A 22,248-nucleotide genomic window follows, 5' to 3' on the forward strand; every position below is an offset into this window, starting at 1 on the left:
AGTGCCTGGTTATTTTATTTATGCTCACAATTTTTTCAAGGTAGCTCATTATTAAGAGCTATACCTCCCATTCAACTGAGGAGAAAATTTGGGGATCAGTGGAATTATTTGCCTTTGTTCACACAGTCATCATAGTGGAGATATAAATTCTTCTTCTTCTTCCTGTTCCCCTCCTCCTCTGTTCTCTTCCCTGTCTCCCTTCCTTCCTTCCTTCCTTCCTTCCTTCCTTCCTTCCTTCCTTCCTTCCTTCCTTCCTTCCTTCCTTCCTTCCTTCTTTTCTCTTTTTATCCTTTCCTCTGTCCTTCCTCCTCCACTTGTTTATGGTGCTATAATTGACATATGGATTGAGTGTTGTCCATGGATGTTTCATATAAAGGATTGGTTATATTTTCTTTGTTTTTGGTTTTTTTTTTTTTGCAGGTTCTGAGACTTGAACTCTGAGCCTGCATGCTGTCCCTTTTTGCTCAAGGCTAGTGTTCTACCACTTAAGCTGCAACACAACCTCAGGCTTTTTCTGTGATTTAATTGTAGATAAGTCTCACAGACTTTTCTCCCCAGGCTGGCTTTGAACTGATCTCAGCCTCTTGAGTAGCTAGGGTTGTAAATGTGAGCCACCAGATGCTGGGCTTACATTTTCTTTGAATAAATGAGACATCTACAAAATATCACTTGATCTATCTGCAGTACATGAGTGTTTCTCTTGGGAGGTAGAACTATGTTCAATGATTAGTGAGAAATGCAATTAAAATAAAATTTCTTATTTATGCTTTTACTTTATAGATGGAGTTATTGATACTCCAGAAAGTATGTTTTCAGGGCTATATAACCAGTCAGAAGATTAGAAGTAAGACTCCTGACCCAGCATCTAATGTTCATTCTGTTATAATTTACATTTTCAAATTTAATAAGCAATTGAAAATCTGCTATAGACATGTATTTTCTTTGGATTTTTTGAAAAAGAACACATTATTCTGATCCTATGACTGCAAGTATTTGTCATAAACATACAAAATTACATTTGGTTCATGTTGAAATATATTTTTAGTATATAAATATACTAAAAATTAGTTTAATAGATTTCATTTCAACACAAATATCAACCACTTTAATTCAAGCACGCATGAGTTTGTTAGACAAAGGTAATACTTTGATAAGATCAAATATTTTAGACCAATGCTATTCATTGCAGATTAATTAAAAGTAGATTTCATTAGGAATGATATTTTATTTACAAAACATGGTATGTTCTATACAGAAGTGGTATATTACTTGCATGCTTTCACAATAAAAGACAGTTATTAAAACTCAACATATACTTATGTACCAGTTTTAAATATACTTTAGCAGATTGTGTTTACCTCTATATCTATATGTAATTGGAAAATGTCTAGGGATTCCAAAAACATATATGGAACATGTCTGAACTAAGAATGAGAAAAAGATAAACTGAATATGAATGCCATTGCCTTAGAAATTTAAAGACTGGAGAATGGTGAAAGTTGAGTTCCACTTAAAAATATTTCTTTATGCTTTTTTTCACTGTTATCTTAAAGACAAATAATAATGTAACTATAAAGCATTCAGTCTTTTCTGTAGCACTAATCCAAGCTCCAGGAGTTTTACTTACATTGTGAAAGTAATAATGGCAGGATTGAGAGCAATCTCCATTTGAGAATGTAAAAGAATGCCAAAGAGTGCAGGTTGTGGATAAGGGGATGTAGAACAATTAACATGAGAAATAGAACTGCAAAATTTTGGCTTGTAGAGTCTATTCAGTGTTTGGAAATAATTCAATGAAATACAGATAAAACCTTTCTTTCAGCGTTCCTATCATTTCAATTCAAACTTGGCTGTAAATAACTTGTTATGCTAGTTTATGTAAACTGTTTTCCAGATAACAAGTACATTTGTAACAATGGTTCATTCATCTGACTACTGCTCTTTAAGCTACCAGGTGGCACAGCTGTTGCTGCAAGGAAAAGGATTTCTCAAAGTCCACCTGGAATTAGGACAGCTGGTTCCTGTGAGCTGATGTGAATAATGTACTGTGGATTCTCAGGAACAGCTACTGACAAAGCAAACGGCACATGCCTGTCCCATCAGCCCAGAGCAAACATCAGTTATATTTCACAGAAACAGCCTGGTATTTACAACTGATCGGAGCCAAAATGAATATCAGATTGAAGTAGTACCCCAAGAGAAAAATGTTCTCCCCAAGCACTACTTGTTAACCACAGCCCAAGAAGCCTTTACCACTTTTTTTTTTTAAATATTCCAGTCCTGACTTTGTGGGATCTAAGGAGGAATATTATATATATGTGTAATATGCATATGATTGTATAATATGCATATTATTAAATATGTAAGATCAACAATAGAGTAATATTAATCTATTATTGATTTCATATGATTATATAATATATAATAAGATTATATATGTGTATAAATTCACACACAAAACATTCCTGCATCTATTCTTAACCACTTTGGAGTTTCCTAAAAATTACAAAAAGAAAGAAAAACTGTATATCTTAAATCTCATTTATATAATTAGCCACTGAAGTCAATTGCATTAGTCACTGTCATGGCCATCATAATTGTCCTTGAACTTCTAAAATAGTTCATAATTTACAAGTTTTTAAATAAAATAATCACAGAATAAATTAGAACTGAAATTAGAAAATATAATCTTAATGAATCTGCAATGAGGCCATAGATGACCAAGCAATACTCTATTTCTTCCATGTTGTCTAAGGACAACATGTAACTGCACTCAAAATCACATAGCTACCAATAAGTAAACAAAATGTCAACAGGTTTGATGATAAAACCAAGCTTTACAAGGGAACACTCTACTGAGGTACTTTTATCAGCCATCTACTATGTGTCCATACTTTCCTGCCCAGCCTGGCCTCCACCCACCATCCCTCTGATCTCAGCTAAGAGTCCAGTGATGAGCCATAGTGTCCAGACATTCAAGACATTATGATGCTGGTTAATGTCTCCAGCCTCAACTGTTCATTCTTTTCTCAGAAATCTCCATTCAGTGAAAGTATGCAGCCATGTCCATTATAGGCCATTTCCTCTTTTATCCTGAGGTCTCTCTCTGCCCACCTCTTTTTCCTCCATGCTCTTGAAGTCATGGAAATGATCATTATCCTGCTCACATATCATTATTCATTCGTGAAATACTTATCAACAACTCATAATTTGTCTGACGTAAAGAGTTTGTAACTGTATTCTAATTATTCATTTCACTCACATGTCTTTTTATTAGATTATGAATCCATTTATAAGAGGATATTTTTTAATTCACCATTATGTCATTGATAATAAACAGTGGGCATGATAAATATTCAGTGCAGCTATATTAAATCAAAGGATAGACTGCAGAATAATGCCTTAAATATAAACTTATCAATGGTTCTGTCGGTCACAGTCTCAGAGACTACCTTCCAGCTCTTCAGATATGAGTAGGATGTGTTAGACTCAAACTGACATGTTGAATTGAAAAAAAAAAATTTGCACAACTATTTAAAGAAAATAATAACAAAAGAGGTCCAGGAGCATAGCCTAGTGGTAGAGTGTTCGCCTAGCATGCATAAAGCCCTGGGTTTGTTTCCTCAGTACCATATACACAGAAGAAGCCAGAAGTGATGTAAAAGCTCAAATGGCAGAGCACTAGCTGTAAGCAAAAGTGTCTAAGGACAGTACCCAGGCCCTGAATTTAAATCCCAGGATTGGCAAAAAATAATAATAACAAAATAATGCTGGCATTTAACTCTCCTTCATATGCATCGTGTGGATATTATCTCCACATGATTAGGACTACTAAAATGAAATTGAACCAAGACAATTTATCTATGATATCTCACCTAATACACATATTTATTCTCTAAGTATCATTTACTATTTTTGAGAACATGGTTTGAAATAGTAAAGATGTTAATGTTTTTTCCCCACATTTGTACGTTGGTTATAAAAGTAATGATATTTCACACATACCCATAAAACTTCAAAATTCTATTCCTAGAGAGACAACAGTTTCTGGAAACATCTATATATTTCCTAATGCTGGGAACATATTAGAAACTCAGAATTTGGCATTATCCCTTGAGAATATAAATTATTAACTAAGAATAACAGGAAATACAGGCATTGTGAATGCAGAGACCATATGTAGGTAGATTAAAAACTAAATAACTAAATAACAATATATAGATTTTTAAAGCAATATTGGGGTTTGAATTCAGGATCTTGTACTTGCTAGATAAGCATTCTATCCCTTGAGTTAAACCTTTTTTTTTTTTTCTCCTCGTTTGGTCAGTGCAGTTTGAATTGAGGGCCTCATGCATGTTTGCTTGGTGCTCTATCACTCCAGCCCTGATTTTTTTAGTTATTTTCAGATGAATTCTTATGGACTTTCTGCCTGGATTGGCTTTGAACCACATTCTTCCATATCACAGTGAAGATTGTATGTGACCACTCAGTTTATTTTTCAGGTTGAGTATTGCTTTTTGCTGGATGGTAGCCTTGGACTGAGAACCCTTATCTCCACTTCCCTGCAGCTGAGACTGTACATATGCATTATTCTACTCAGTTGAATGTATATTTGTTAAGCCAGCATTTAAAGTCATTTAAAAACATCTCTTTGGAAACTGTGCTTTCCTTAGTGCAGGAGTAAATAAAAAAAAATTCCTTAAAGTCTTTGACCATTTAGTCAAAGAAAGGTCTATATTCAGTTTCCAGTAACAGAATGATAACCAACCAAAAATTAACAGGAAGATCTAATCACAGACATTCTAATAAATTGAAGGAAAATATTATTTTTTCTATAGATAATGTAGACAAAAGAGTAAGTGGAATATAAGAATTAGAAATTCATATTTCTACAGAATACATACTGGACTTGATTTTCTTGAAACATTTCTAGAGAGCACTTAATAGTACCCAAAAGACAAATTAGCTAGGTCAGTCTGATGCTGAGGTATTGATAATAGGTCAAGAAGTTCTGAACAATGACCAGATGCTATGATGGATTGTTTTCTTCCTTGTAACTGCTGATTAGAGGAAGCTGACATTTTAAGATGCATACATGATCATATAGCAAATGTTTGAACTTCTCTATTTTTGTTTTGGGCAATGGATTTTTAAAGTGTTACTGTGTGTGTATGTCTATGTGTGTATGTGCACATGCACCAGTGCTAGGGCTTGTGTTCAGGGCATAGTGATCAACTGTAGTTTTTTTCCTCCCTTCAAAACTACTGCTCTACCCCTTGAGCCACAGGTCTGTTTAAGTGTGATGTCTTTAATACATTCTTATGTATTTTAAAAGCAAACATTTGTAAGAAAAGAACATCTCAGAAAGAAAGTACCCAACCTTAATTTGAGAAATGATTTTGATTCATACAATATAAATAAAATAGATTGGAATTTTTGTTGTGTGTTTTTAATTAGCCAATTAATTACTTTTTTAATATTAGAGTTTGAATCAGGGCTTCACATTTGGTAACAAGTTTACTAAAATATTTCTCCAGTCATTTTTGCTGTAGTCATTTTGTTAACATAGGGCATGGCTTTTTGTCCTGACTGACCTGTACTACAGATCCTTTTATTTCTACTTGCTTTCTTGGCTGGGATGACAGTTATATATCACCTATCCTCCTATTTTCTGTAGAGAGTTAAATCTTCCAGTTTTTGCCTCAATTGGCCTAGAACCATGCTTCCTACCTCAGCCTATCAATTAACTGGGACTATGGTTTGAGTTTTCTCTGCCCAGTTGATTTTTTTTCACATATTCTCTACCTCAGCCTTTGTATTGGACTATGAGACAAGCAAACAGAATGTATTATACAAATAAGAAATAAATAATCTAATCTGTTTCTGCAGGTATTATTGTCCTTTATTATACTATTATCCTACTTATTATTTACCATTTCTAAGGAAACATTTTAATTCATGGTGTGATATGTTCAAATAAAAGACAATATCAACATGAATATAATCACAAAGGATAACACAAATGTCTTTCTTGCCAAGTCTTAAATATTAGGTATCCTAGGCTCCCTTATAAAATTTTATTATTTGCAACATAAAGGATTCTAAAATACTATGCTTCATCTGTGTTATCTTTTAGAATTAAATTCTCCTACAATAACCAACTAGCTACATTAGTATGTTGCCTCTTTCATTCCCCCCCATTTACTTATCTAAGCATTAAAAGGACAAAGAAACACAACTTGAATATTGGTGAATTAATTTATATTTACATATCTTTGCCAAAAACAATAAATAAGAAGAGGACACTTTGATCATCTTTAGGACTAATCTTGAAATTCTCATTGAAAGGTGACCAAAAACTCAAGTGAAAGCAATTAGAAGTAATATTAGCAAACTGGCAGCAATTTCAGAATTCCTACCCAATCTTTTGCCATACTGACTGAAGCACACTGAATGTCAATGATGCAGGAGGAGAAGATATTTCTAAGAGAGCTTGACACAAACCCAGGCTGTGAATTATTTGCTTTGAAATGCCTTCCTATTCTCTGCTTGAAAATTCTGGTCAAGAGAAGTATAAAAAAAAAAAAAAAACAAGCAGTAAGCTCATCCTAAGCATATGGCCAGATGAACACTTATAAAATGTTTATCAGCTCACAAATAAAAATTTTATAATGTGCCAGACTATCCCCCTCCAAGAGAGAGAGGGGGGAGTACAGTAAAGAAGTTATTATACTAAACTCCCAGGGTCTACCTCATCCTTCTTTAGGTACTAAGTATGAGAAAGCATAAAGGATACTTCCCCTAACATCCAGTTGGAAACTAGGTTCACCTGGATTGCTGGAGCTTTTCTTTCTCTATTTTTCATAATCTCCTTGACCATGGTGGGATTTTTCTTGAAACAATGGAGCTGAAGCTGCAAGCCCTTCCAAAGCCTTATGAAACACCCATGTCTTAGAATCATATGATCTTATAAGATCTTGCAAAATTTTTTCACTTTTATACTTGTCCGATTTCTGAGAGCATTCTCTAAATACATAGGTTACTAGAAATCTCGCATCTGTTTGTGTGCTACCCATGCCTGGGGAACATCTTCTCCAATGGAGACTCATTCCACGGTTCTCAGAACCAGGGTATGAATGTGCTGCAAGGTTTTGGAACAGAGCTCTTCAAAATTCAACCACTCTCTCCTCTTTCTTAGGCTCCTGCAAACTCAGTAGGCCATGGGGCTTTATTCTTGTGATTTTTGTCCTTGTGATGATTTTCTATGGTCTGTCGAGGTACTTCTTCCAACACTCAGGTTGTTGATATTGGTTTCTGTCAGTTGCCTTGATAGTCAGGTGTGGATCCATGCCAATACGTAACACCATGAATGCTAGTGAACACCTAAGCATGATCATTTCTGAGGTTTGCTCCTTGTCTTTGATCTTATCTCCACTGCTCTTTAATAATACTGTATGGCTATAGTTTCCAGTGGCAGAGACAATTTTTGTTATAAATCTTAAAAAGTTCCTTTCTCCACACACTGTAATTCACTTCTCTTTTTCTTCCTTTCTCTAATTGAATCAGTTCTTCTGCTTTCTTTTTTTTTACTGAATGGAATTGTAATTTTTCTCAATACTTTATCTTTTAGAAGTATTTGGAAGCCAGCTGCATTTGGGTTTGAATCTTGTGTCATCTATTAGTTGTATTATTTTAGAAGGAATGCTCTTTCTAAGAATGTTATAGAAATATACAGAAAGAACCAAGCATGATATTCAGCTCATAACAGGTACATGATGTTAATATTTATATAATTAAATATGATTAGGTGTAGGCATGCAAGAAAGAAAGGACACTCCATGATAATCTACATTATTGATCTCTAATATAACCTTCAGGTTTGAGATTCTGTGGTTTGCAACTATCCTATCATAATTGAGTTTTGCTTTATCATTTTTTCCTCTCATGTTTTCCCTAAGTCTCCTTGGTAGTGCTGAGGAATCATTTATTCAAGCAGAGTAGCAACTCTCTAAACGAAGTTTTCCATATTGAATGAGCTCTTACCTTGACTGGCCCTTCTTTCATCTTGGTTCACAATAAGATCTTCCCCAAGCGTCAGCCAGTTTGTTTCCTAGCCCAGGTCCCACTCTGTTATTTTCTTGTCAACAAACCTGTCCTTTCTACAATATAAAGAATCTCGATATCTGTGTGTCTATACTCGAGTTCCTCAGTATTTCTCAATTTAATCCATAAATAAATCCACAAAATAGGAAACGTTTTGTTATATGCTATATCATTTTAAAATACCTTTTCAGAGATAACTGAAAAAGTCCTTAAAATTTTGCTTAAATGTTTGAGAAGATGAATTGGCTGAGAGATGAATGTCAAAGTTTCAGATGAGAAGAAAAAATAAAGCAGAGAGAAAGCAAATGTTAGATAGATGTGGGGAAAAACAAAATCAGATCATAGAGAAGAATTCGATACTAAAGACTGTGCTCTGTATAATATGCCTATACCCACGATTTAGACCACTGGTTCTTCGTTTCTAAAACTAAATCTATAAATTCACAGAGTCTTGGGTATTTATTATTTTTTATATTGGAGAAATGAATATTTTTAAATGACAGAGTTGTAGAAATCAGAGGAGAGAGAATCAATGAAATGAGGGGAAACTCCAACACTTGAGCAAATCAGGACCATGAAAAATGGAGGAGCTAATAGTGATTGAGGTAGTTTGAAGTAATTTTACTATTTGATTGTATTGGAAACCAATACTAGATAAATATCTTATTCAGCACTTTGGAGAAGAGTAAACTGAGAACGTAAAGAGCAAAGTTTATCCAAGTTGTTAGTGTATATATTCAAGCTGGAGATATATTTAAATGCTGCCAGTGAGAACTAGTTATTTCACCAGACCTGTGTATAGAAATTCACTCAGTAAGCTTAAAGTCAGATTAGTACATTGTCTCTCTAAAAACTATAAGAAAAATACTGAGAAAGAAGACCAAACGCCTGTCTACATGTGGACCTAAGATTCAGGAATTTTTTTTACCTACTAATTGAAATGTAGAGAAGTTCCACCTGACAAGGATTAAAATCATGTTCTCCTGTAAAAGTTACGGGATCAAAGTGCATTATACACAAAACAGAAAATGGGAACCCCTTGTTTGGAGATGTGAAGATGAGAATCATTTATTTTTTTAATGATTCTTCATGAATTTTCATTGTCCTTATTGTCGCTGTATTTACTGTAGAGTTAAACATATATACAAGTATCTAACAATTATCTTCTAACTCTTTCTCTCTTTGTTTCTTTACTATTATTTTCTGTCACTTCTTCATTAGTTCATAAGTTCATGACTTGATTATTTCTCTCCTATCTAAGAATGCTCAGCCATTTTTTATCCTATAAAATTTTCTTGGCCCTATCATCCCTTCTGAGCTCATATTCTTTCTCCTTCTTCCTTTCACATGGAAGAATCTTTCAAACACACTCATGCTTCCTGCCTTTGCTCTTCCATCAATTACATTCTGCTCTCCATTGATGCTGTATTTGACTGCAACTATATTCAAAAAGACTAACAACTTACATATATAAGTTAAGAACAATAATGGCTTCCAAAATATGAGTCCAATTCATTTTGAGCTCTGGCCATATGCCTGACAATTGAATAGCTTTATCCAATTATATTCCAAATTATTAATTCTGTGACCTGATTCTACACTTCTGATTCTATACATTAATCATCATAGTAACATATAGGCAGTAATTGAACTGGAAAATTCAGTGACCCTCTTGCTTCCCTCTCACGGTAGTATCCATAGGATACTAAATTATCAGAATACAAACTTTGCATTCTATTTCCTCTGATTTTGTTTTCACTTTTTTTTTTGCCAGTCTTGTGCTTTGAACTCAGGGCCTGGACACTGTTCTTGAGCCTTCTCAAGGTGAGCACTCTACCACCTAAGCCACAGCACCACTTCTGGCTTTTTCTTTGTATGTAGTATGGAGGAATCGAACCCAGGGCTTTGTACATGCTAGGTAGGCAAGAACTCTACTACTAGGCCACACTCCTAGCCCCTATGCTCTGAGTTTTCCACCTTGTATTTTAGAATTTTCTTATTAGAAGCCAAAGCAGACTTGTCACACCCTTGCTAATATTTTGATATTTTTTATTGATCCTTCATGCATTGTCATTGTCATTGTAATAATTATCCTTGCATTTTACTGAATAGTTAAGCATATATACATATGTATACACACACAAACACACACATGTTTTGTGAGGGGAATATTTGATATGAGTCTAATAGGCAATAAAATAAGATACATTGTAAAGACCTAAATAAATGCTTACTGATTGAACAGAGATGGGATATGTAACTTGCAGGTAAGTGGAAAGTCCTATTTTAATTCCTGTCCTAAATTTTCCTGTCTGAAAATTCCTGGATAAGGGAATACTTATAGAATTATTCAGGTAGTCTCTTAAAGACTACAATCAAGATTTTGGGAAATCATGCAAAAATGGTCAAAATCTGGTCTTTACTTTGGTACTCATTTTAGAAGCACTAGGTATGAGCTGGAAATATGATAGAACACTTGCCTAGAATTTTGAAGACTTAGGGTCTGACTTTTCACCATTTTCTCCATATATCTTGAGCATTTTATAGCAATTATAAAAAAGCAAAAGAAGGCCAGAGGCCACATGGTGAGACACAGCCTCTAAGACTACTAGAGAAAAGCTTCTAGTGCTATAATTTTAGAGCTGGGCCTCTGTATTTTCTTATACAAAATAAGTGATTAAAATAATTAACAAATAAAAAGAGTAATAATAAAAGAGACAACATGAACAATAAATAGTAAAAACAGAACATAAAGGCTCATGGGTTTTTTTTCGTGTTTGTTTGTATTTGGTGCCAATACAGCTAGATTTCAGCATCCAGGCGCTATCCCTTAGGCTTTGTGGTCAATGCTGGTTTCCTGCCATTTGAACACATCTCTGTCTCTGGCTTTTTTGCTGGTTAATTAAATGTAAGAGTATTACAGACTTTCCTGCCAAGACTGGCTTTGGACCATGATTCTCAGATGTTAGCCTCCTGAGTAGCTAGGATTATAGGGGTAAACCTTTGATGACCAGCTTAAACTCAAAGTTTTAATGAGATTTAATAAAGTAATGGTTACTTAATGTGGTGGATGACACAAAAATAGTAAGATACATCAGTAGTTATTCTTTACTTTTTCTATAATTGCTTATTCATGAAGGTATGTAATACTAGGAATAATAACCAATAGACTGTTTCTCCAACAGAAAACCATAGCACCTGGTTATAACTAAAGACCGGCTCCAAATGAATGTGAATTATGTCCATCTCAACATATTCACTATGCTGAGAATTTCAAACAATTTTTTTTTGTCTAGGGAGGGATTAAGTATGAATGTTGCAAAACAATATCCATGATTATTGTTATAAATAGCCATGCAAACTGGATGTCAATTCAACTTCCAATTTCTTTCCTTCTCTGACTTGCCATACTTATTTAATCGCAGTACAGAATGTTTTACAGCAAGAGGCATGGTGACTATATTTGGAATGAATCCATGGTGGTCCTTCTATCTCTTAGTTTCTCAGTTCAGCTTTTGCTCAAATGTAATGAGAGGCTCTTCTACAGTCATTTATTTACAGAATGTTGAGTGAAAACCACACAGCCAAATTAGCCTCTTTTTAGAGTGCTGTGTTGTGTCAGAATTCTGAACTTAGGAGCGAGCTTATCATTTGGGCAGGTGAGTGAGGGAAGGGACTGAAACACAAGATGCTTGTGATTAGGGTATGTTCAAGTGCAGAAAGTGCACAAAGGAAAGCTGATGAGCAAGCCCACCCCCCCCCCCACTCTCCACAGCCATCGTCTCCTTCCATTACAGGGAGTAATCAAAGGATATTCTGAACCTCTCAAAATGCCATCAATCTTCATTGAGAATGAAATGGAACGACATGTTTCTCAAGCCTTTGCAGAAGCAATCAGCGTAGCAGGCTGGCCCGAGCAGAGAGCTCTGGCAGACAAAGATAGATTTGTAAAATAAATAAATAAATACGTACATCAATTAAATAACATCCTGAAAATCTGAATAGAAAGTTGATGATAATATCCCAACTCCATTATGTAAGAAGGGAAGAAACTGACAATTGTGCAAGCTACATCTTACACAGTAAACAATAGACTTCCAATGAAATATGTCCAGTAATTGACAGCAGAGCTGGGAATCTTGTGGCAAATACTACAAAAAAATAACCATCTAAATCATTTAGATAAAACAGGCATTAACACACTAAATCTCTGCCTGTTCTCTAGCCGCCCCTCCTTCATCTTTGTTTTCTTTCTGGCTCTGATTTTCTTTTTCTTTTTAGCGCTGAGGGAAGAAGTCTCTTCTGATTGTTCAAAGACCTGACTATTGCTCATGTGTAAAACACTTTCATGAAGAACTGAGAAATGTGCTTCAATAGGTCAGACTCTCCCCTGTCACACAGTGCTTCTATTGCATTGTGTTTGTTGTCTTTGTTGTAGGCTGTGTATGGCTGTATTCAAAGGAAGTTGACAAAATGACAAGTACAAGGAGCTCTTTCAGGCCAACCAGAACTTATGAATAATTCTGGTGCCACACCTTTGGCATTGCCTTGGTTCTTGAGTGACCAAACTCTTATCCAAATGATCAAGTCCATTCACAGGTTAGGAATTTAAAGTTTTGCATAATGGATATCTTGGTATTAAAAATAAAATGATACATTTGCCATAGTGCCTTATATCCTTTAAAACACCATTTATACAGCCTTTCTTTTTTCCATATATTTTTATTGTAATTAATAGAAGGGTTACATTATATTCATCAGATAGAAATTACATTACTTCACAAATATTGATATCCTTTCTCATGTCCTGTTCCCCATTTCCCTCCCCTCTCCCCCCCCCCACACAACTTGATTTCCCCTCTTCCCTCCTATTTCAAACAACCAATTAAGCATATATAAAATATATCAGATAAAAAGGTGAAAAATTGTAACAACATGAGATAACCAAGGGATAGTAAAAGAGATGAGAGATAACATAGGACATCAGGGACAACAATCACTCATTATATGGCTTTTGTTTCTTTATCCTGGAGGTCATTACATTTAGCATCATACTATGTGGCCTTATGTATCTAGATTTTGTTCTACTGTGAATCTCTGCTAGGAGAACCCAAGGTTTCTACTGATTATGACAAATGAGGGAAACCATTGAGCCTATGTTCCTTTGAGTCTGACAGCCCTTGTTTTTATGAATATTTCAAGATGAAACTGATTTTCTGATTTTATGATTGTGTCATCTATAGAGGATATGAAAGGGCCAGGCCATTTTTCCAAAGGTTACTTTGTAGGCCATTATAAAAACAATATAACAATATAAAAATTGTCATAGACATTAAAAAATAAAAATATACTAGAACTTTGTCCCAAATAGCTTTTAATAAATGACATTTAAATAACTATTACATTAACATTTATATTTATTTGACTATTATTAGTGGTTATACACTGACTTTTTCCCATGTATTTTACCAATGAAGCTTAAAAGCATAGATGATAGGCAAGACTTACTTGGGTTCAAATCTTACCTATGAACTTGGAACCCCAATGCACACTCCATCTCTCGGCTTCTTTACATGCTTTTGTAAAATGGGAACTAGTAATACTTTCTACTCACTTGTTAAGGTGAAATTAATGTACAGCAAAGTCTACCACACAAATATGCAATCAACAGATTGTAGGTTTGGCTTTAAAATTTCAAGCATGTAAAGGCTGAGTTGAAACACCTTCACTTTTTCCTTCGATTGTGGCTCCATCAAGTCCATTTGATCTTCCTAAACCACTAACCCCAATCACAAAGTATCTCTCAAAAGCATAAACAAAGAAGGGAAAACAGCAGCAGGAGCCCTGGCTTCTCATTCATTCCCAGCAGGGGCCTTTTAAGCCAATTGATACTAAATCTTATTAGACTTGAAACCGAAATCTTGATTTCCATGGTTTTGACCAGTAACAGCAATTCCTACATTACCAACAGCAGATTTAACAATGGACTGGCACCTGAGGAATTGGAGCAGTGGCTTCATGCCTTTCTTTTAGGAATGATACCACTGGGTTATAAATTTTTGTCTCTTCTATATGACCAGTTTTATACATCAATATAGTGAATGGATTTATACTAGAAAGGCTTATAAGTATACAAATATGGACACATTGTCATTATCATAAAATAGCAAATCTCAGTGGTGGCAATAATTTCACTTAGAATTCTTTTCCATATCAGGAATGAGGACAAATCAGTTGAGTTACATTCCTATACTGAGAATATCTCTGGAACAGCTGTCCCAAAAAGGATTTCATTCTCTCTCTCTCTAATAGTGTATATTATATATATATATACACACACATATATAGTATATATACATACCTACATGTACACATATATACCTGTCTACATACACATATATGTGTGTATACATGTACACATATATACACAAATATATTATATACATACACATATCTGTAATATAACTCTGTACTGTCTCTCTACATTTATACACAGCTATATAACCAGATAAAGAAATCAAATGAGAAGACTATGTCGTCTGCAGGAAAAGCACAGCCGGATATCTGTAAATAAGATTATGGGACGTCATATATAGAAATAAAAATATTCTTTCTTTAAAATATTTACAAACAACCTTTCCTTTCCTTCCTTTGAGGCTGTGAGGGATAAGTTTGAAATATCTGGTTAGTATAGAACTGTAAGGTCCATCCCAAGAAGGCATTTCTGGAGACCTCCCCTTCCCTGAGATCACAGCCTAGACTGCCCACCATGGTACCCATGGGATGGTGGGAAGGTCCTAGTTCACATCTGCATCCAGTGTGGCCACACCTCCCCTCACCAGGCCACACCTACTCCCCCGCCCCTTCTCTACATAAGTTGGGGAGAAGCAGCTGTAGTAAAAATGCTTCTTAACAAATATTCCTAACTTCCTGAACAGCTAAGCCATGTTGACATGAGCCACATCTTCTGGCTAGACATTATTATTTTTAAATTTAAGAAAGCACACACTAAAGCTCTACACATATATAAAATACTATGAGTAGTGGCTGGGGTGGATGGGTCAGCAGTACAACACATGCTGAGCCAGGGGGTGGACTTAGTATGATCTGTACTGCAGAAAAGAAGAAAAGAGGAAAGAAGGAAGGAAAGAAGAAAGAGAAAAAGGAAGAAAGGAAGAAAAGTAAAAGGGAGAGAATGATAGAAAGGGGAAAGAAAAAGGGAAAATAGGAAATTTAGTCTATTTAAATAATAGACTACTAGACCTAGACTAATAGACTAATAGAGAAAATACTGTGTGAAGTTCAGTGAAATAAAGTACAATTGAGTCAGGAAAGCTAGAAAATAAAAATTTGAGAGCTACCTTTTTTTTTTTTTTGTCAGTCCTGGGCTTGAGCTCAGGGACTGAGTACTGTCCTTGGGTTTTCCCAAGGTTAGCATTCTATCACTTGAGCCACAGCACTACTTCTGGCTTTTTATTTCCTATGTATATAGTACCGAAGAATTGAACCTGGGTCTTTGTGCATGCTAGGCAAGTACTATAATATAGGCCAAACTCTCTTGGCTGGACAACTACTTTTTGAGAAAGCAGAAAAAAAGATTAAAAGTAGATCAATTGATGAGGAAAGGGAAAAAAAGCCACTGGAAAGCTGGCAGAAAGTTTTTCTCTTTCCTCTGACAACTTAAAAATTTCTCAAACCTATATAATATTGGAATAATATAAAATCTAGGTGTTAGAATAACTCTACCTTTGTCATTTGCTTTCTTGCTTGATTTTATATTGTTTTGTCCTCTTTAGACCCATTTCAAGTCTGCTCTACTAAGCCAAAATTATTTCTACATCTGCTACATAAGGACCCACTAACCTCTTGTGCTGATTTTGTTTCCTTTGTCTCTAAGTTTTGGGGTTTTTTTGGTTAGGACACCTGGAATAATTCTCTCAGAATAGAATCTGAACTATAATATCACTCTTCAAAGGAAGAACCTGTTTTGAAGAATATCTTCACTTGCCAACATAATGCTTAGCCCCTACTGAATTTCATACCATTATTTCAGTGTCCTCTAGCTATGCGATGCTTCCTTAACTTGTATCAGAGGATTTTCTTTCCTATATATAATCACATTTTAAAAAGGATATATGTAGAGATTTTTAGTCATTTTCAATTTAAAGAGCTACTAGAAAACATGTGAATGCAGAATAACAAGTATTCACTCTATGTTATGGCAATATTAATGATGTGAAGGAGTTTACAGATGAACAAATACTTTTTTTTTTTTTTTTTTTTTTTTTGTAATGGGGCTTAAACTCTGGGCTTAGACATTTTCCCTGAACTCTTCAGCTCAAGGCTACTGCCCCACCCCTGGAGCCACAGCTCCACTTCCCGTTTTCTAGTTTTCTAGTTGTTAATTGGAGATAAGAGTCTGGTGGACTTTAATGCCTGGGCTGGCTTTGAGCTAAGATCCTCAAATCTCAGCCTCCTGAGTAGCTAGGATTACAGATATGAAACACCTTGCCCAGGGAACTAATATTCTTATCAGCGAGGACATAACCAATCCATCTGCATCACAGAGTTGATTCCAGACTTCCAATTCGTGTCTTTTATCCACATTTAAGTTAGGTGAATGAAAGTGTTAGTTGCATCAGCATCAGGAATTTAACAGAAGCTTTAATCCTTTGTTGGACCTTAAGGTAGGAATATGGAAATGTGGATACAATGTCTAGTCTCATGAAATGCATATCATTTATAATGTAACTTTCTATTGTTCAATTTTCTCAACTAAATGGGATTAATAATATGTACGTTACCTCATGGAAATAAAATTGATAGAGTTGTTCTAAAGCACTTAGCAAAGTATCTCTGTTATAGATAACACGTACCCAATAAGTTTTAGCAAATATTCCTATAACTATTTTTTTATTATTTCATAAAATAAGAAGCCCTGATTTTGATTTAGTGAAGAAAGACAATTACTACTCTCATTATTTCTAAATGTCATGATTGAAATTATAATTTTGTTTGAATTTCTATTACTGTCATCAGGATGCAAAAACAGCCCCAAATCAAAACTTCTGAGGGAAATAATATGTTTATGTATATTTCTTTCTTTTTTTAAAAAAAAAAGAAAAGCAAGACTTTAAAAAAGAAAATCCACTTGGTGGGGGGAGGTCAAATAAAGTAAGTCCAAGAGAGGTTGACTTTAATGCCAAGGGAACCACTCATTACAGAAATAACAGGTTGCCAACACTTTAGAATTAGAGTACAGGGTCCTAATGACAGCACACATTAAATCCCTGTTTTTCTTATGACTATCTTGATGATACCAGTCAAATCCCTTAGTTTCTATGTGTCAGGTTTCCCATTTGTAATGTGTGAATGCTACCAATGGGATCCCATAGAGCTGTGGCAGTAGTCAAAAGTGGTAACATATGTGTGTTGAATAGTATGAGGTATGTACTCACTCATGTAGGAAAGTACTTCTCTCTTATGAAGACTCTCTACATGAAACAAAACCAATACATCCAACTAGGGAGTAGTTTGGAAATATCTCTGTGCCCACGATCAAGGAAAATAAGAAGTCGTTTGTTCTACAATGATTGATCATGTTCAGATATGCAGGGGATCAAGAGGAAAAACTACTAGAAAAATTTAAGCATCATGTTTATGTACATACAGACATAAATTCAATACATCTCCATACTCCATTGTGACCACTGAACAATGGCTTAACACATTATGCTCTGGTCTGAATTGATCTGGCTGAGGATTCCATTAGACTTGACACATTTTGAAATCAGAAGTCTTGTCAAACACCTTTGAATCCAAAATGTGTACTAATGCTTCATATAGAGATGAATTTGATACATGTTGAACAAATGAAAAATGAACTAAAAATAATCTAATGCATGAATTTGAAAGCATTTAGAGAAGAATGATATTCATGTAGAATGGATTTAATGCTTAAAATAAAATGCAAATTAGTTTTAAAAGCTTATTCCAATTTAAATCTGTGTCATGGAAAAGATTCACAAGTCCTGCTAATGTCATGAAAAGATCACACAATTTTCTGTGTTTGTATTTTACCCTGACAGAAAATATTTAACGATTCTTGATTGAGTGAAAAAATATTTTTGCCATTCTTGCCTTTTGACTAATGTCGTATTATTTTAAGAATGCAAAAACTTACTGGGTGAAAATTTCCATTATTTTTCCACATATTTATCTTTGAGTCATTCCTTTCAAAACATAAGATTTGTTACAACTAACCTAAAATGTGAAAAAATATTTCTTCTTTTAAAATTGTGAAGATATTTCAGAGTGCATATCATAATTATTCACACTTACCTTCCAAGTTTAACTACAGATGTGACAAATTGCAATTTTGGGGGATATGATAAGTTGTTAAATACAGAAATTGTAACTGATACAAGATATTTAAAAAAATAGTCCTTACAATATATTGCTATTCTTTCTATATAATACTTATACATAATTACTTCTTACCCTGTTTGAATCAATTCTTGCTCTGGATGTGTAGATGGGAGGAGGGATGTTGAAAGCCTGGGGGACCAGATATTCCTCAGCATCCATCATATCTTCCAAATCCTCTTCATCCAAGAGATTCTGAAAGAACTTGCTGTCATTTGGACTGGGGAGCTTCATGCGATCATCACCCTAAAAGTTTGCCAATGAGAAATAGACACACAATGTGATTCTCCCGTTCAGCTTCAATATGTGGCTTCAGTAGCAAATCTGTGACAAACAACTGGTCCCCAAATTCATGCATTCATTAAAAAAATAATTGTCTAGACCAATCAACAGGCTTAAAGAAGCCTTTAGTATGCTTAGGTATGACAAGATAAAATAGAGAAGCTGAATAGGAGAACGTGGCAAATATCATTAGAAAGGAATGAGGCAGGAGGCTGTGAATGTCTTAAGAATGGTAGAAGCTATCTGAGATCTGGGAATAAGAAGTCGTCATCAAAAGGAAGTGTGGTTGTGGCTTTGAGAAGTCATAAATGGCAATCAATGTTTTACATGGTTTGATGCTGAAGAAATTACTAGGACATGAAAATTTCAGCACAAGTGGCAGAGAGAGTGCAAGGCCATTGTTTTATATTCTTTCTCACCTTAATTTCTTAAAACATTTATTTCTCCAAGTTATGGGATTTTTTTGTAAACAGTTTCAGTTTTTGAAAATTGATTTGAGAGGAAAAAAAGCTGGAAATTGCTATCTTCCAGAACGTGTCTGCATGTCAGACTATTGATATGAATGCACAAAGGCTACCCTGTTTTAATGAGGAAAGATTAGCCAAGATACCTCTGTTTATACTGCAGGTGAAAATAAAGAAAATTAATTATAATTCATAACTTATCCATTCTATTTTTATGAATGTTAAGTGGAAACTGTTCTTTTGGCCTGTTTTTGGGTTAATATGTGAATTGACTCCTTTGACTCAAGTTATTGTTTGGATATTGCATGCCTCCTTAAATAAAAAACAAAACATAGTTTAAAACATTTTTCCCTAGGAAATTAGATGCTAATATACTGAAATTTTTATTCATTTTTGGACAAGTGTGAGCAAGATTAAAACAAAACTCTACCTTTCTCTGATTCTGAAAAGGGATGGTTATAGTAATGATTATGTCTTCTTACATACATAGTAATATAAAACAGTGCTAGAAGAATTATCTGAGGATAAAGACCTTTTATGTTCATGCAATTATAATTATTGGGATACTGAATAGCAGGCCAGTTGAGAAGATACTTAGAGATGGTCTTTCACATAGTAGTCTGTTTAGTCAATCAAGTGCTCTATCTCAAAGTTCTAAAATCCAGGTATAAACATGTGATGGTGAGTTTACCACTTGGATGTTTTTAGAAGCAAAGTCAAATGTACCTGAATCACTAGATATCTCTGAGGATCTCGAGCCATCCTTGAGAACTCAGCAGCCAGTTCCTTGAATTTTGGTCTACTGTCTGCATCAATCATCCAACCTGAATATGCACAAATCATAATTAGGAAAAGAAGCAAAATTAAAATGTGCAAATATGGGCAAATAGTGAGACTGTTATTTTAATGCTACTAATGATCTGAGAAATCAAAACTATTTTAAAAAGCAACCTTAATAAGTAATTCTCAAATTTAATAAATTTGTGGAGATTCCTGTCTAAGTGGAATATACTGCACAATAAAAATACAATTTTTATTTTATTGGTCTGATTGAGAATTTAGTCTTCCTAGAACATAGAACCCTGATTAACTATTGAAACTTAAAGAAAATAGAGTCTAAATTACCTGCTTCTACTTACAGAAAATAAAATCAAGGATATGGATTAGAATTTACAGAAAACTAGATCTTTTCTATCACCATTGTTTGGAAATAATTTGATGGTTACAGATGAATTGATTGGGATTTAATCTGCCATTTTTATATAACACAGGAGAAAATTTTGGATTAAAATCGCATGTCCTGCCAAAAAGGGGAAAGAATGAAAAATTTACATTACTTTTTTCTTTCTTGAAAAAATATAACAGTATTTGTTTCACAGTAGCCATTAGCTTATCTCACTACTGACCTTTTCCACATAAAAATACTATCAGCCATCTATAGATACACGTTATTATTTAGCTGAGAATCTGGATAAGGTAGATCTTAGTAAGATCTTCTCAACAATAAAAGCACTGACTCTCCTTGATTTCTTTCAAAAAGATTTTGTTTCTAAAATATTAAAATTTCAGGGGAAAAGCTCTAGATATAGTTTACTCAGTAAGGTCGAGTGTTGCCAGGTTTTTCATCATTTTATCAGAATATTCAAATCTGTTTTATGCTAGTTTGGGGATCAAATTTTTACATAGTGGATGCGTGTTCTCCAATTTCCTTCTATAACCATCTACCATTAGAACAATGCCTGTTCTAATACAACTACCACGCTTTCTTCCTTCTTTTCAGGGAGTTAATTTTTATTCTTATTCTGGGAATTCTTTGTATATGATTTCATGTATCAGTAACATGGCCTACTTTTCTCTCCTAACAAAGCTTAAATACACTACTTTCCATGCAGCCATTATGAAATAATGCTTGTTAGTGCTAAGATGCTAATGAGAAAATCAGTTTCTCTGGATATATTGGAGCCAAAAAAGGTTAACTTTGCACAGAGGTATTTGTTTCTCTCTAGCTAAATACTGAGTAAATAGAGCTATGCTTTGAGAAAAGGGCATGCTGACCTGAGCTGCAAAGAACATTTTTTATTTCTTTTCTCACTGTCAGAATGTATCACACATGTCATGAATATAAATCTGAGGAGACCTGGGTCCAAAGTCTCTTATTAATATAATGCTTATTCACCTTCACTAGTTTGTTTCTTTCCTAACCCTGAGTAAATCAAAAGGAGAAAACCTTAGATTATACAATGGAGATCACTGCACGTTAATCTCATTTAAATTAAGTGACAAACTCCAGAGACTTCCCTAATTCTATTTAAATTAAGGGTTTAGCCTTCCAAAATAAATTTATAATACACTCAGAGTTTGGGGTGTTAGAAGAGAAAAGAAGAGGTTGATATAAACAAATCGAAAAATGTAAACATTTATAGCATTTTTATTTTAGTGTAGATTACTTTCTTCTCAATGTCCACCTGATGTATTAATTTGTTGTTAGCTAAAATAGTTGAAACTATTTCTATGAAATTTATTTTTATGCTATCAGGTTCAGTCTTATTTAATTCTTTTTTTTTTTTTTTTGATCAGTCAGGGGGCTTGAACTCTGGGCCTGGGCACTGACCTCTTCAGCTCAAGGCTACCGTCTTACACCTGGAGCCACAGTGCCACTTCTTGTTTTCTAGGAGATAAGAGACTCACAGACTTTAGTGCTGGGGCTGGCTTTGAATCCCGATCCTCTGATTTCAGCCTCCTGAGTAGTTAGAATTACAAGCATGAGCAACGGCAGCCCAGCAGGCTTGCTTTCTTTATGTTCAGATCATTTGATATTTTCTCAGCAATTACTCACAATATCATCACTGAAATTGTTGTGATTAATTATGTCCCTTTATGACACACAATTGACTTCCAAGGAATTTGTAATAAGAAGAGAGTTATATGGTTTTGTCCTCATAGCTTGAAAACATGTTACTTTACATTAATAATA

The 22,248-nt window shown here is 34.4% G+C and overlaps 1 protein-coding gene across 1 annotated transcript in view; it reads right to left on the reverse strand.

Moving 5' to 3' along the window:
• Window positions 1–22,248, reverse strand: part of Erbb4 (erb-b2 receptor tyrosine kinase 4) — a 972,219-nt gene that overhangs the window by 11,537 nt on the left and 938,434 nt on the right. The window contains exons 25-26 of the mRNA XM_090354754.1: window positions 20,001–20,098; window positions 18,604–18,774 (exon numbers count right to left, since the gene is read on the reverse strand). Of these exons, the coding sequence (XP_090210880.1) occupies window positions 18,604–18,774; window positions 20,001–20,098 (269 nt within the window). The remainder of the gene's footprint in view (window positions 1–18,603; window positions 18,775–20,000; window positions 20,099–22,248) is intronic.

The sequence above is a fragment of the Megascapheus bottae genome, chromosome 21 (genome assembly GCF_031878675.1).
Source record: "Megascapheus bottae isolate mThoBot1 chromosome 21, mThoBot2.hap1, whole genome shotgun sequence".
Taxonomy (NCBI): Eukaryota; Metazoa; Chordata; class Mammalia; order Rodentia; family Geomyidae; genus Megascapheus; species Megascapheus bottae.